The sequence below is a fragment of the Amblyomma americanum genome, chromosome 9 (assembly GCF_052857255.1).
Source record: "Amblyomma americanum isolate KBUSLIRL-KWMA chromosome 9, ASM5285725v1, whole genome shotgun sequence".
Classification (NCBI taxonomy): domain Eukaryota; kingdom Metazoa; phylum Arthropoda; class Arachnida; order Ixodida; family Ixodidae; genus Amblyomma; species Amblyomma americanum.
Window position 1 is genome coordinate 79552859 of NC_135505.1, and position 12427 is coordinate 79565285.

General features: G+C 49.0%; 1 protein-coding gene across 1 annotated transcript; it reads right to left on the reverse strand.

The window, feature by feature from the left end:
- Positions 1–5703: 5703 nt before the first annotated feature.
- On the reverse strand, positions 5704–7754 carry LOC144103448 (neprilysin-1-like). The gene is made up of 2 exons (XM_077636163.1): positions 7482–7754; positions 5704–6558 (listed from the first exon to the last, which is right to left on the reverse strand). The coding sequence occupies exons 1-2, from the start codon at positions 7752–7754 to the stop codon at positions 5704–5706; spliced, it is 1128 nt and encodes a 375-aa protein (XP_077492289.1).
- Between the last annotated feature and the right edge of the window lie 4673 nt (positions 7755–12427).

Genomic DNA, 12427 nt, shown 5'->3' on the forward strand with positions numbered 1-12427 from the left:
GCGCGTGCATAGATAAATCTTTCTTCGTCTTATATACTCCGTAGAGACAGCGAGAGAGAGGGAAAAAGAGAAAGACGAACGGAAAGGCAGGGAGGTTAACCAGGCAACACCCGGTATGCTACCCCACTCGTGGGAAGGAGAACGGAGGGTGAGATAGAAAGGGGAGAGAGCAAAGGGAGATCACTTTTCCACGTGTCCGTTGGCCATTACTTGCAGGGTACACAAGGCACACACTGATAGATCACAACCCTGTACTCAGTCCTGAGTCCTTTAAGAACTTGATAAGTGCCTTCAAAGCTGTCCTCTGCGATGAAGGCTTGCTCCAAGGACCCAGAATCTTGGCTTCAGTAAGGGGCCGAGGATCTAAACGGCGGAGTGTTGCAGCCAGGAGGGCACGCTTACGCTGAAACCGAGGGAAGTTACAAAGAAGGTGTTCTATTGTCTCGTCGCACCCACACATCCCACACGCAGGAGAGTCTACCATTGCAATTAAGTGGGAGTTGGCATTTGTAAACGCCATTCCCAGCCACAGGCGACACAACAACGTAGCATCGCAGCGGGACAGGCCGGACGGAGGACTGAGTCGGAGTAAGGGGCCTAGGCGGTGCAGACGGCATGTGGAGTTGCTAGTCGAGGACCATGACGCTAAAAGCTCTCTTCGGCCAAGCATTCGCAGATGTCTTGCTGCGTCAGCTCTTGTCAACGGTATCTGGACAATGTTGGCACTGCCGTGAGCCGCTCGAGCTGCAGCGTCAGCTGCGTCGTTTCCGACAATGCTATAGTGTCCCGGTATCCACTGGAAGACGATGTCATGACCCTCTTCCTGCGCCTGGTGTTGAAGATGTGTTAAGTCAGCTACGAGTTGGTCGTGATCGCCATGGCGTAAAGCACCATTAAGACATTGTAGAGCTGTTTTGAGTCGCAGAATACAGCCCATTTGTGGGGAGTTTGTGCACCGATGTACTGCACAGCCGCACGAAGTGCGGCCAAATCTGACTCGGTGGAGATTGTCCGATGGGAAGTTTGCTACTTAATGCTCGTCTGTATCGCAGTAATGATCACGGCTTAGGCTGAACGTGAACTTGAGACCGAACCATCTGTATACACATAAGTTCGGTCACTACATGCATCGTGGAGTAGGCAGAGTGTCAACTGTTTAATGTCTGGTGTTGATAAGTTCGATTTTTTCGTTGTGCCCGGAATTTTAAGGCGCACACGTAGCTCCCGCAGACACCACAGCGCAAAGGAATGCCGTGCTGCCGGTGTGAACTGTGTTGGGATGCACGACTGGTGGGCTGTTATAACCTTTGAAAACGCTGCGTGTGGTCTTTGAATCGCCGATGACACAAGGTGGTGCTCTGGAATCCTTGTTAGGTGACGTATGTGGATCCACAGGGCGTCAAGGGTTATACACGTTGAGAGTGGGTAGTCCTGGGCAATAGCAGTCGTAGCAACTGTTGATGCACTGCGAGGGTGACCCAGGCATATGCGAAGCGCCCGACCTTGCATAGTCTGGAGGGCACGCAAATCCGTCTTGCATGTGTTTGAAAGCACTGGTTTTATATAGCGCAAAAATTACCCAAAAGAGTCCTCTGTACAGCTGCAGCATTGACAGAATCGACGAGCCCCATGATTTTCCGCCAAGAAATCTGAGCAGGTGTGTGGGAGATATTAGCTTTTTTTCTTTACAACGCTGCAATTCGGGCTCCATGATAAATTCTGATCTATAACAATTCCTAAAAAAGAATGAGATGCACGAGAGGCAATGGCATGGCCGCCACTAGTTAGCGGATAACGAGTCATAGTTTTGCGCTTAAATGCCACTATAGCGCACTTCTCGGGTGACACGCTCAGACCTTGCTCTCGGAGATAGGAGGAAGGTACGGTTACAAACTCCATAAATCTTGCCATCAGTTACGGGCTAGTGGTTCTTGCTCGTCGAGAGATACCAGCGTTAATTATGAAGCTGAGACAGCTTAGTCTACCTAACCGCACGCCCCTGCAGAAATGTTTAACTACAAAACCAATTTATCCGCACGAGAGTCTGTGTCAGTTATATTCTTTCGGTTTATGGTTTAGGGGGTTTAACGTCCCAAAGCGACTCAGGCTGAGAGACGCCGTAGTGAAGGGCTCCGAAAATTGCGACCACCTGGGGTTCTTTAACGTGCACTGACATCGCACAGTACACGGGCCTGTAGAGCTTGCCTCCTTCTAAATTCGACCGCCGCGGCTGGGATCGAACCCGCGTCTCTCGGGCCAGCAGCCGAGCGCCATAACCACTGAGCCACCGCGGCGGCAGTTATATTCTTTCATTTTATTCTTGCGTTAAAGGAGCGGTTACTAACTAGGTAGTAACTAGCGACCACAGTTAGTAAAAAGGTAGCAAGGGCTACTTTTGCTAACTATACCTTAGAGAGGGTACTAAATAGTAGATAATCGTAGAACGAAGTAAGCTGCTGCCTTTTTGCTATATTTTTTAATAGTTTACCATGAAATTGCCGTGAACTTGCTTTACAAGGGCAATGCCGTGTTTTTACAAGGAGAAGTAGATCCGTTTTCGTCTCTTAATATCCTACGCGTAATGCCATATTCAGCTCTGAGAGAGTCATACGGGATGCTTGATTATATGCCTTAGAACCAGCGGGAGCGGCATTTCGCTACTGCTGTTCCGCCACTGAAAACTGCCATATAACTTGTTCCTGTTTATCATTCAAGGTGGCCGAGCACGGGTAACCAAGGTTACTTGAATATTGCACTCTGGATGATGATGCGTAAACTCTGTTTTTAAATGATGTTGTTAGCTATATCTTACTCCGCTTTATTATAGAATTCTTTGAGTCTTTCATTTCCAAAAATGTGCTGAGCAGCAGGCCAATATGAGAATAAAAAAAGCAGACTTCGACATGAACATCAGTCTTCAACATAAGAAACGCAACGGCCCATGACTTTTTCTTCTCACTGTAAACAGGGCGCCCGTAGCGGCGCCGAAACGTGAATTCATCTTCTTGTTTTCTTATGAATATCCTTCATCAGAAGGGCTTCCGTCCAACTCCTAATTACCCTCTTGGTAATGTATTTCTGTCGTGAGAAAAGCGCAACTATATCAGACGCCAAACCCAGAACAAATATAAATAAAAAAATACGGACTAGCTTCTTTTGTCCAGCCGCATCATTGGTCCTATAGGACAGCTATTTACCCCTAGAAGACCTGATGTGTGCACCATCCGACAATAAGGAATCAAAGACCCGACACAGGCATGTCAATAGAGAGACCCAAGCCCGGCCCAGAACCGCAACTTCGGGCCCGGGCCCGGCCCACATTTCGGGTCAGGCCGAGCCGTGGAGCGCTCAGTCCAGATGTACCGCTAGTAGTGACAATGTAGATGCACTGTACGTTGCTTTCATGACGAGACCTGTAGATCTTGCCGGGACGGCGAATGTAGAATTGCGGTTCACTGGGGCATTTAAGAAAGCATATGGTAACGATTTAATGCCGCTGTTGTTCGAAGTGCTGAATTCGCGTAATAAAATAACAACCCCGTGCTTCTAGCGGAACCGAGCCCACAGCCTCCGCATGTCCCACATGGCAGAATACTGAACGCGAAATGCTGTGGTCGTGGGCCCTGCCAGCGGCATATGCATGGTTGTCTTCCAATCTCTGTGAAATTATTGCTTCTGTCTACATCAGTGCGCAACTGCTTTTTTCTTTTGTCTGTCACTACTGTAAAATAATGTCCTTATCCTTTATTTGACTGATATAATTGCAGACTTCGTTTCGTTAGCTGAAACTCGGGTTACGCAGGCCGATATCTCCATAATTTCGGTCACATACGTGGGGCGTCACTGCTCCGTACGCCGTATAAAACACCTCATACTAAAATATGATGGTATCCATCCCGATGTCGATGCAGGCACAGTCACTCTTCCTGATGCCCTAGGGTTTAGAGGTAACATTAGTCATGGAAATAAATCTGCGGTGTAAATTAGTAAAAGGCGATTGGAGGATTGGTGGCTCAAAAGCTGCGAGGCGACATTAGGTTAAAAGTGTAGGAAGACATTTTAAAAGAAAATGGTAAATTTTAATTACAACACAGTTAAACAAAAATAAAGGAAAAAAAAAGCTGAGCATGGTGGCAATTGCCATCACCCCGTTTCAAATGGGACGCTCCTATCATCCATCCATCCATCCATCCATCCATCCATCCATCCATCCATCCATCCATCCATCCATCCATCCATCCATCCATCCATCCATCCATCCATCCATCCATCCATCCATCCGTCCGTCCGTCCGTCCGTCCGTCGGTCTGTCCATCCATCCATCCATCCATCCATCCATCCATCCATCCATCCATCCATCCATCCATCCATCCATCCATCCATTCGTCCGTCCGTCCGTCCGTCCATCCATCCGTACAGCTCCGGGGTTTGTGCCGCCACATCCCGGCGAAAAAGTTAAAGTACCGCGTGGCATACTTTAACCTTCAGCCACTAGGTGGGAGCACCAAATGTCTCGAGGCCTTTGTCCTGCTGTGGACGAAATTTTCCGTATGGTGGGGATGGTGTATTAGCTCGATCTCACTGTGAACTATTTCAACCTGAGGTACACTGCTCTGGTTTCAGAAAACTGTGAACTACTAATTCCTCTCTGAGATTTACAGCGCTCACCGGGAAGGTAGTTTTCCGGCGGAGAACAGACACCGAACTGTTTGCAATTACACTTTTATTATTTTGTTATGTCCCTCTAGGGTCTCGCGGTAAAATGGGGACAGAATTGTCCTTTCACAGCGAAAACGAGAAAAAAATTGGGCGCGATATGGCCCACGTTGAGTCGCATAGCAAGCAACTTATGCAGTCGTTAGACAAAACCTAGCGATACGGGAATGGTCAGCGGCAAAAATTCGATGCAGTACACCACACAGCGTACATCGAACCCTTTAACCTAACTAAGCCTTGAATATGAGAATCGCAAGTTGGGCTAGTTGGTTTTACATCCCTTTTAGAAGGGAACAGCGCGCCTGTAACGTGTTGTCTTTCTTTGCCCGTGTTTTTTTTTTTCACGGTCACTTCTTAAAACGAGCCTTGAATTTCACCCAATATCCGTCACGATGCAGCGCCCATGAACTTCCGCACTCGCAAACAGAACATACTTTCCTGCTGCTTGCGGCTTATGCTCGTGCAGCCAATCGTTGCGAAAGAAAAATAGTCCTAACGATAGTAAAACTACGCACATCGCGTACTATCGTGAGGAACTAGGAGGGTGGTCTCTTTTTTCCCACAATGGCAGGTACTTAATGACAAGCAATTTTCATTCAGCTAAATGCCTTCCCCGCGGTAACTCAGCAGTTCTCAGTAGTTCGGATATTACTGCATTCAGCGTAGCTCAGTCAGCGAAGGAATTACTCTCAATGAAGTCTAATGATAAAAATAACTGAGATCGAGTGGCCAGATTATCCTAGAATGCCACATGCGAAATATTCACTTACTACTACGCCAAAACGAATGTTCCTCGCCGCACACGAAGTGCAGCTTCATAAACAAGCTGCAACTAATTACAAAACATAATTCATAGAAAGCCTGAATATTGTCTCTGCATGAGCAACTGCAAAGAGTTTCACCACAAAAACCGAGACAACAGCAAAACTGCATGCTCATAAACTGCGAGAGTAGGGCGGTGTGCACACAACGAAAGCTGGAAGTTTCCTAGTGATTCATCGAATGTTTCACCAGCTGGCGGTCATGAATGTCGCACCGGTGGGATGGGAACATGGGCAAACCCTCCCTACAGTGGAAGGCATCGGCGAACTCCTGGCTGCTTATGAAGGGTTGGTTGCACCGTAAGCTGTGAGGTAGGTAGATGCCATCCTCCGAGGACGTTCGCTTGGCCTCACAGAATATGTAACAGGAGGCGGCAAAGAATGCCTGGTCGGCGGTGTACTGGCCTATTCCCCTCAGGCGATCAGGCTGTTGCAGTGTGGAGTACGCGAGGAACGCGGCCTCGACCCCCGCGTTGTCGGCAAACGTCTCGCTGATGGAGTTGTTCCCGGCAATGTCACTCCTGGTCATCTTGTTCGCCTGCAGCATAAGGCAATCTTGCTGCTCCGCCAGCAGTCTCTGGAAGCGAGGCGCGTAGACTGCCTGATACTCGTCGTTGCTGACCATGTCCAGATGCTTTGATTCGAAAGCGTGCGAGAGTTCATGGCCTTGCACCTTGCCGATACTTCCGTAGTTGTACGAGTTGGGACCATGCGGGTGCAGAAGGGGCGGTTTCAATATGCTCCCCGGAGTGTAGATGAGGTGATAAAGGATGACGTAAAAGGCACCCACGGAAATTTCTGTGGCTTCCCAGTCGTCCGTGCTGGCGGAAACTGCGGCCTCCGGAGATCGCCGCAGAAACTGCTTCTTGTGGGCTGGCACGGCGCGATGGGCTTCAAGAAACCACACGACGAATTTCGTTTCCGCGTTGTGCTTTGGCACATGTCGGTAATAGGAGTTCAGCGCGACGTCACTTCGAAGTTTGGACGGTGTGCCGATGATCTGGTGTATGGACCGTAGCCGCTGTACGACGACTTTTGAAGATAGTGAGTCGCCCAAGGAGGAGTTGTACTACAACTCCATCTGCTCTCTAATACTGTTGGCGACAGCGCTAACATATTTTATGCTCTTGTCGTCGAGGGCATTCTTGAGCTGCAGATTAAGGATGCCGTAGGGCAAGACAACTTTTGCGTATGTAACGCGGTAAGTGAGAGCTGTGGCGAATGTATGCGGCCGGTGTTCTTGGCCCAAAGGAATGTGACAGTGAACCATCTTGCTTGACGCTCCGTACGATAGGTACTTGATGACTTCCCAAGCGATGTAGATTTGTAGCGGCAAGCTCCTGGTTGTGTACCCTCTGAACTTGTCTGTCAAAAAGAGGGCGTCCATATCGGCCACGAGAATTTCAGACTCTGGATTTACGGCCGATTGCTTGGGGATGTTCTCGTTAATGTCCTCAGTCCACCACTGTGTTTTAATTATAGCCTCAAAACCAGCTGATTCTTCGAATAGTTCTTCAATATCCTGAAATTTAAGGTAGTTTTTTGTGCGGTTCACCATACTGGAGTATGTTATTCATAACTCTGACGTAACTCTCTACGTTGACAAGGGCCACTGCCAAAGAGTCTGCGTCTTCTATTCCCGGATGATACGAGCGAACGCAAGACGTCATGGCTTCCTCGTTGGTTACGCATCTGTACATTGTCTCGACATGTTTTATCTCCAAAACGAACCTGCGTTCTACTTTCAAGGAGGGCGAATGCTTGAGCTGGAAAAACACGCCCAACAAGTCTTGTAGGGTCAAGCAGACAAGGATCCGAAACGATTCGCGACTTGAACGGGTCTCTTGGGCGGGAAAACTCAGTCCATGGCTGTTCAGTACTTCCCGAATCGTGCTGGTGCTATCCACCTCCCCATCGTCTACAGGCAGACAGAGCGGCGCCCACCTTGTCAGCCGCGCTGTCGGAGCCGATGCGCGCTTGACCGGAGTTCTCGAGCAAGGACATGCGAAGTCGGGTGTTGAGCACATCGAACTGGTCCTGTTGGCCGGGATACATGCTCTCCCAGCTACCGCAGACGTGACCGAACATGTTCTGGCATGGGTCAACGTCTACTAGTCTGCTGACCTGAAGCTCGGTGTCCCGGTCAAAGCAGCTCACTGTAGTGTCGCAGTATTCGAAGAAGGCGTTGGCGGCAGATTCGGCCGAAAGAAGCAGCATGCAGAGTCCTACAGCGCGCGCGGCCAAGTAAACGTAGTATCGTGGTGTGCCCTCCTCCTCGCCAGGAAAGATACCGCGCAAACGGCGTCGCTCTCCCTTGCATGCGGCATCGAGCGCCGCGACCGCAGGAGTCGAGTATCCCTCGGCGGGTTCTGTCTTTGGCGGGGAATACCATGACAAGTCGAGAGCAGCTGGTGACAGAGGGATCTGACCGCCGACACCTGACGACGACTTGAGTTGCAACGGGTGGGCTTTCCAGGGGTAGAGATCATGACTGGCACGTGGGCTCGGCTGTAAACGGGTTCGCGCAGTTGCGGCACTCTCGGGTGAGACAGCCGGTGTTGGTGCTCACGATGAGCGCCCGCTGTGGTGGCCACGACCGGAGACGGCTGCCTTGACACTCGCGAGCTAAGGGCGGCGATGCTGGAGACCGTGCCATTTCGTTGACACCACCACGTTTCCCAGGTACAGTGGTCGTGGGAGCCGCGGGTGAGACATTCGTGGTACGTGGAGGTGCTGCGAACGCCTTCATGGGCTGAGCGCCTCGTGTGGTGGCTTTGAGCGGAGACGGCGGTTTTCACGTTCGGAACGTTGCGAACGTCGACTGTGGGGACAGCGGCGCCAAACGAGAAGAGACAATGCCTTTTCTTGCAGAGTCACCAATCGTGCTTGCTTCCTCTTTCTTCTTCTTCGTCCTCTTAAGGCATGACACATTCCTCTTCTTCTTCTTCTTCTTCTTCTTCTTCTTCTTCTTCTTCTTCTTCTTCTTCTTCTTCTTCTTCTTCTTCTTCTTCTTCTTCTTCTTCTTCTTCTTCTCCTCAAGTAATAGCAGGAGGCTCTTCTTCTTCTGCAGAGAAACGAACGCGCAGCACGAGGTTTGGAAAGGGGCGAGAAATATTCTTCTTTTCTGCGCTTCTTGAAAAGGATTCTTGTTAAAAACCACCAACACGAAGAAGATGAGTCGGCGGGAATTTTCGTTTTTTTTTACTGCAAACTTTCTTGAGTGATTGTTGGAACGTTCTTTCAGCGACCTTCTGAAAACTTTCATCATGCACATCAGCAACAACGGCAACTCCACAACATTCGTGTTTTTTCATATCACCAGGCCGATGAGGTGGCCGACGAGGCGCCGGGACCCTATCTAATTCAATCGCAGCCCTGGAAGCCCATTGTGAGCGCATTTTAAGTCGTAAGCCTTACTTGCTGCATTGAGTGAAAACCCCTCAGTATGTGGGTGTGTGTATGCCACCCTTGATGGTATACCACAAAAGTTAGCGTCCTTAGGCAGCGTGGCAGGTGGCGGTTAAATTAATGATTGGTCGCGCGAGATTTCTCGGGATGAGCAACATGGATCGGACAAATCCCACCTGTGGCAACACAACCCCCCCCCCCCCCCCCCAAGGCACTGGCAGTTAAGTTAATGATTGGCCGCTAGAGGTTGCTCGGGGAGAGAAATTTGAATCGCAAAAGTCCCACCGGTGGCCACTCCGGGACGCTGGCAGTCAATGATTGGCCCCGAGAGGTTGCTCGGGGAGAGCAACCTGGATCCCACAAGTCCCACCGGTGACATTACTTGCCAGCACAGGTCACTGGAAGTTAAATTCATGATTGGCCGCGAGATGTTGCCCGGGAAGAGCAACCACACAAATCCCACCGGTGGCAACACCTGCCACACCAGAGAACTGTCAGTTAAATTCCTGATTGGACGCGAGAGGTTGCTCTGGAAAACAACATGGATCGCACAAGAGCCACCGGCGGCAACACTTCCCACCTCAGGGCACTGGCGCACCGCTTAACCGCTGCACATGTATGCGGACACCCTGGAGCAGCTCGTGTCCATGCGGCGATGAATGGCTACGTAGAGTCATGCAGAGGTAGAATTGCCAGCTGCGTGGCATCGGCTTAGATCACGCCGCGTGTGACTGCGTTCACAAAGGGAGCGGTCGGGCTCAGCCTCCTCGCACGTATGCAGTCTTAAGCGTCTCTGCCGGCCTTTTTTTTTAGCGTGAAAGCATTACTCCAGACGTAACAACCCCTAGCAAGAATCTTGTCTAGTCCTTTCTTGTATTTTCTTGTGTGCCTTGCCTTGTTCGGGAGAGTCTGCTCGGAAAGAACATAGGCCACACAATCCCTACCGGTGACTGTTATAGAGACAGCCACCTGCCAGTGCAGTGGCGCATCGCTTAACCGCTGCGCCACTGCGCTGGTATTGGTATGAGGACTCGCCGCAATCAATGAATGTTAAGTAGAGAAGGACCAATTCTACAAATATTGGCATTAATCCACTAAAGCTATTGCGCAATACCCCCAAAGCTGATAACAATCATTAACCTATATCAACTGTCTCGCTAATTAATCTTAAACACTGGATAATCACGAGTTAAAGAATGCGCTAAAAACCAGTGCTTTCGTACGGTGCAATCCGTATAAGCAAGTGAAACCTGGCTAATTTTCTTCTTCAATGCCACACGTAAAGCTGCAGATATGCTTCCGATCAAGTTGTCCCGCTTAGAAATAGAGGCGTTTCAAATCCGCATCGAGTTTCAAAAACATGACATATGCGAGATTATTGGAAAAATAAAGTTTGAATTCACCTTCAATGGAGAGAGGAGAGAAACCCTTTAATGAAAAACAGAGGAGCCGTCGCGGTGGCTGAGTGGTTGTAGCGCTCGGCTCCTGGCCCGAAAGGCGCGGATTCGGTCCCGGCCGCGGAGATCGAATTTCGACCGTGGCGAAATTCTAGCGGCCCGTATGCTGTGCGATGTCAGTGCATGTTAAAGAACCCCAGGTAGTCAAAATTTCGTAAGCCCTTCACTACGGCGTCTCTTATAGCCTGAGTCGCTTTGGGACGTTAAACCCCCATAGACCAAACCAAAAAAAGAGATGTTAGAGGGCGTTTAAAAATCACTGCCATGCTACTCTGCGTGGAAAAGAGAATATAGGAGATTAAGACGGAAGGAGAGTGGTGCGGGAAAGGTAAGATAAAACAAATAAAACTAGAAGTTAAAATGCGGCCGTTGAGTTCACATTTAAGTGAATCAGCGAGTAATGAAGCAATATATTAAATGATGCAGTGCACAGTCCGACAAATGAACTGACAAAGTTCACTGCCTGAAGAACGCATGAGGGTAACATGCGAGGTGAAATGAGAGCTTGTGGAGATGTGCAATGTCATTTAAATAGGCGAACAAAAAGTTCATTGCATGTCTCTGTTGCCTACGTCAGGCTAAGGGACCTAAACAGTATCCATTGTTAGAGGCACTCAGGATACCTTCTCCATGCATTGTTCATAGTACACACGCTCGTCAGCATACGCAGCGCACTCAAGCAGGATATGTCTCACAGTTCCGATCTAGTCGCAGTTGACACAAAGCACTGGCCAACCGAAACTGTGTTGCAAGCTATTTGCAAATGCACCGTTCAGGCGAGGTCTGTGATGAAGTGTTTCCAGATGGCGAGAAATTCCGGGTGGGGGTCTTGATCTGAGGTATGGGTCATATCGGCGCCACAGCCGGCACGTTTCTTCGGAAGCAGATATTTTAGCCATTTGGGACGCATGAGATTTCGTGAAGCCCTAATGTATCGCCGATTTTGGTACCCTTTACGAGCCGCTTCATCTACTTTTTCGTTGGCCAGAGTGCGACAGTGTGCTGCTATTATCTGAAATGTTATGCAGTGGCGAGCAGCAAAAGCCAAATGATATAGATACCCGCTGTGAAGAGAAGCGAGCTTATGAGTGACTTTCTTCATGAGGCTGGGCAGGATATGCAGAAATTCTTTATAGTCGGTAAACATAAACCATCTGCCGGGGGTTCGGTGCAGGATACCGGAAACAGCTTCCTTAATGCCGTGAGCTGAGCTGTTGTAGAGAATGTCTTCTACTGGATCCGGTAAGAAAGGACATAGCATGTTGAGCACATAAAAGCCGCAGGTAGAAGAAGTGAAGATGTGGGTATGCTTCGGATCTACATTACAGCATCTAGATTTCGGCGACGTGCGTTTTTAAGCACGCAGAACACATCACTTTTAACATCGGCGGATTATGAGCACCTTAAATATTATTGGAACAGGAAAATTTGTTGCTCTCGGCAGCTTGAAGTATCACTGACGAGGCTACGCTGCCGCATCCCCCCTCTAAATTTCTATTTACACAAGTCGGGTTTGGCGCTCTCTCCCCTTTGTGCATTTTGCCGTGAGCCAGAATCCATTGAACATTTTTGGCTGTATTGTCGCCGATTCAACTCACTGAGAAAAAGGTTGCTGGAGGAGCCCTTGCAGCATCTTGGCCTTAGTTTGAGCAGCCCGCTCTTGCTATCATTTGGCGCCACCACATTTGGGTTCAGCCACAGATCTGTTTGCACCGCTGTTCAAAATTTCCTGATAGAATCTAACCGACTGCCTTGCTAAGTGTTTCAACCTTTTCTTTTCTATCACTTATTACATTTTGACTAAATCATTATTATTTATTCACTCTCTTTATTATTATTCTTAAAATTTTAAAATCAAAACACTCATTCCTTTTCTGTTCTTGACGAAAAATTCACCGGTGTTATGCTCCCACGTGCTTTTCCTTTTTGTTAACTGAGTTAAGTTGAATAGCCACCCGATTCTTGGCCGATCCCCCAGTGTGGGTATGTGCCATTTTTTGATAGGCTAACAACAACAACAATATT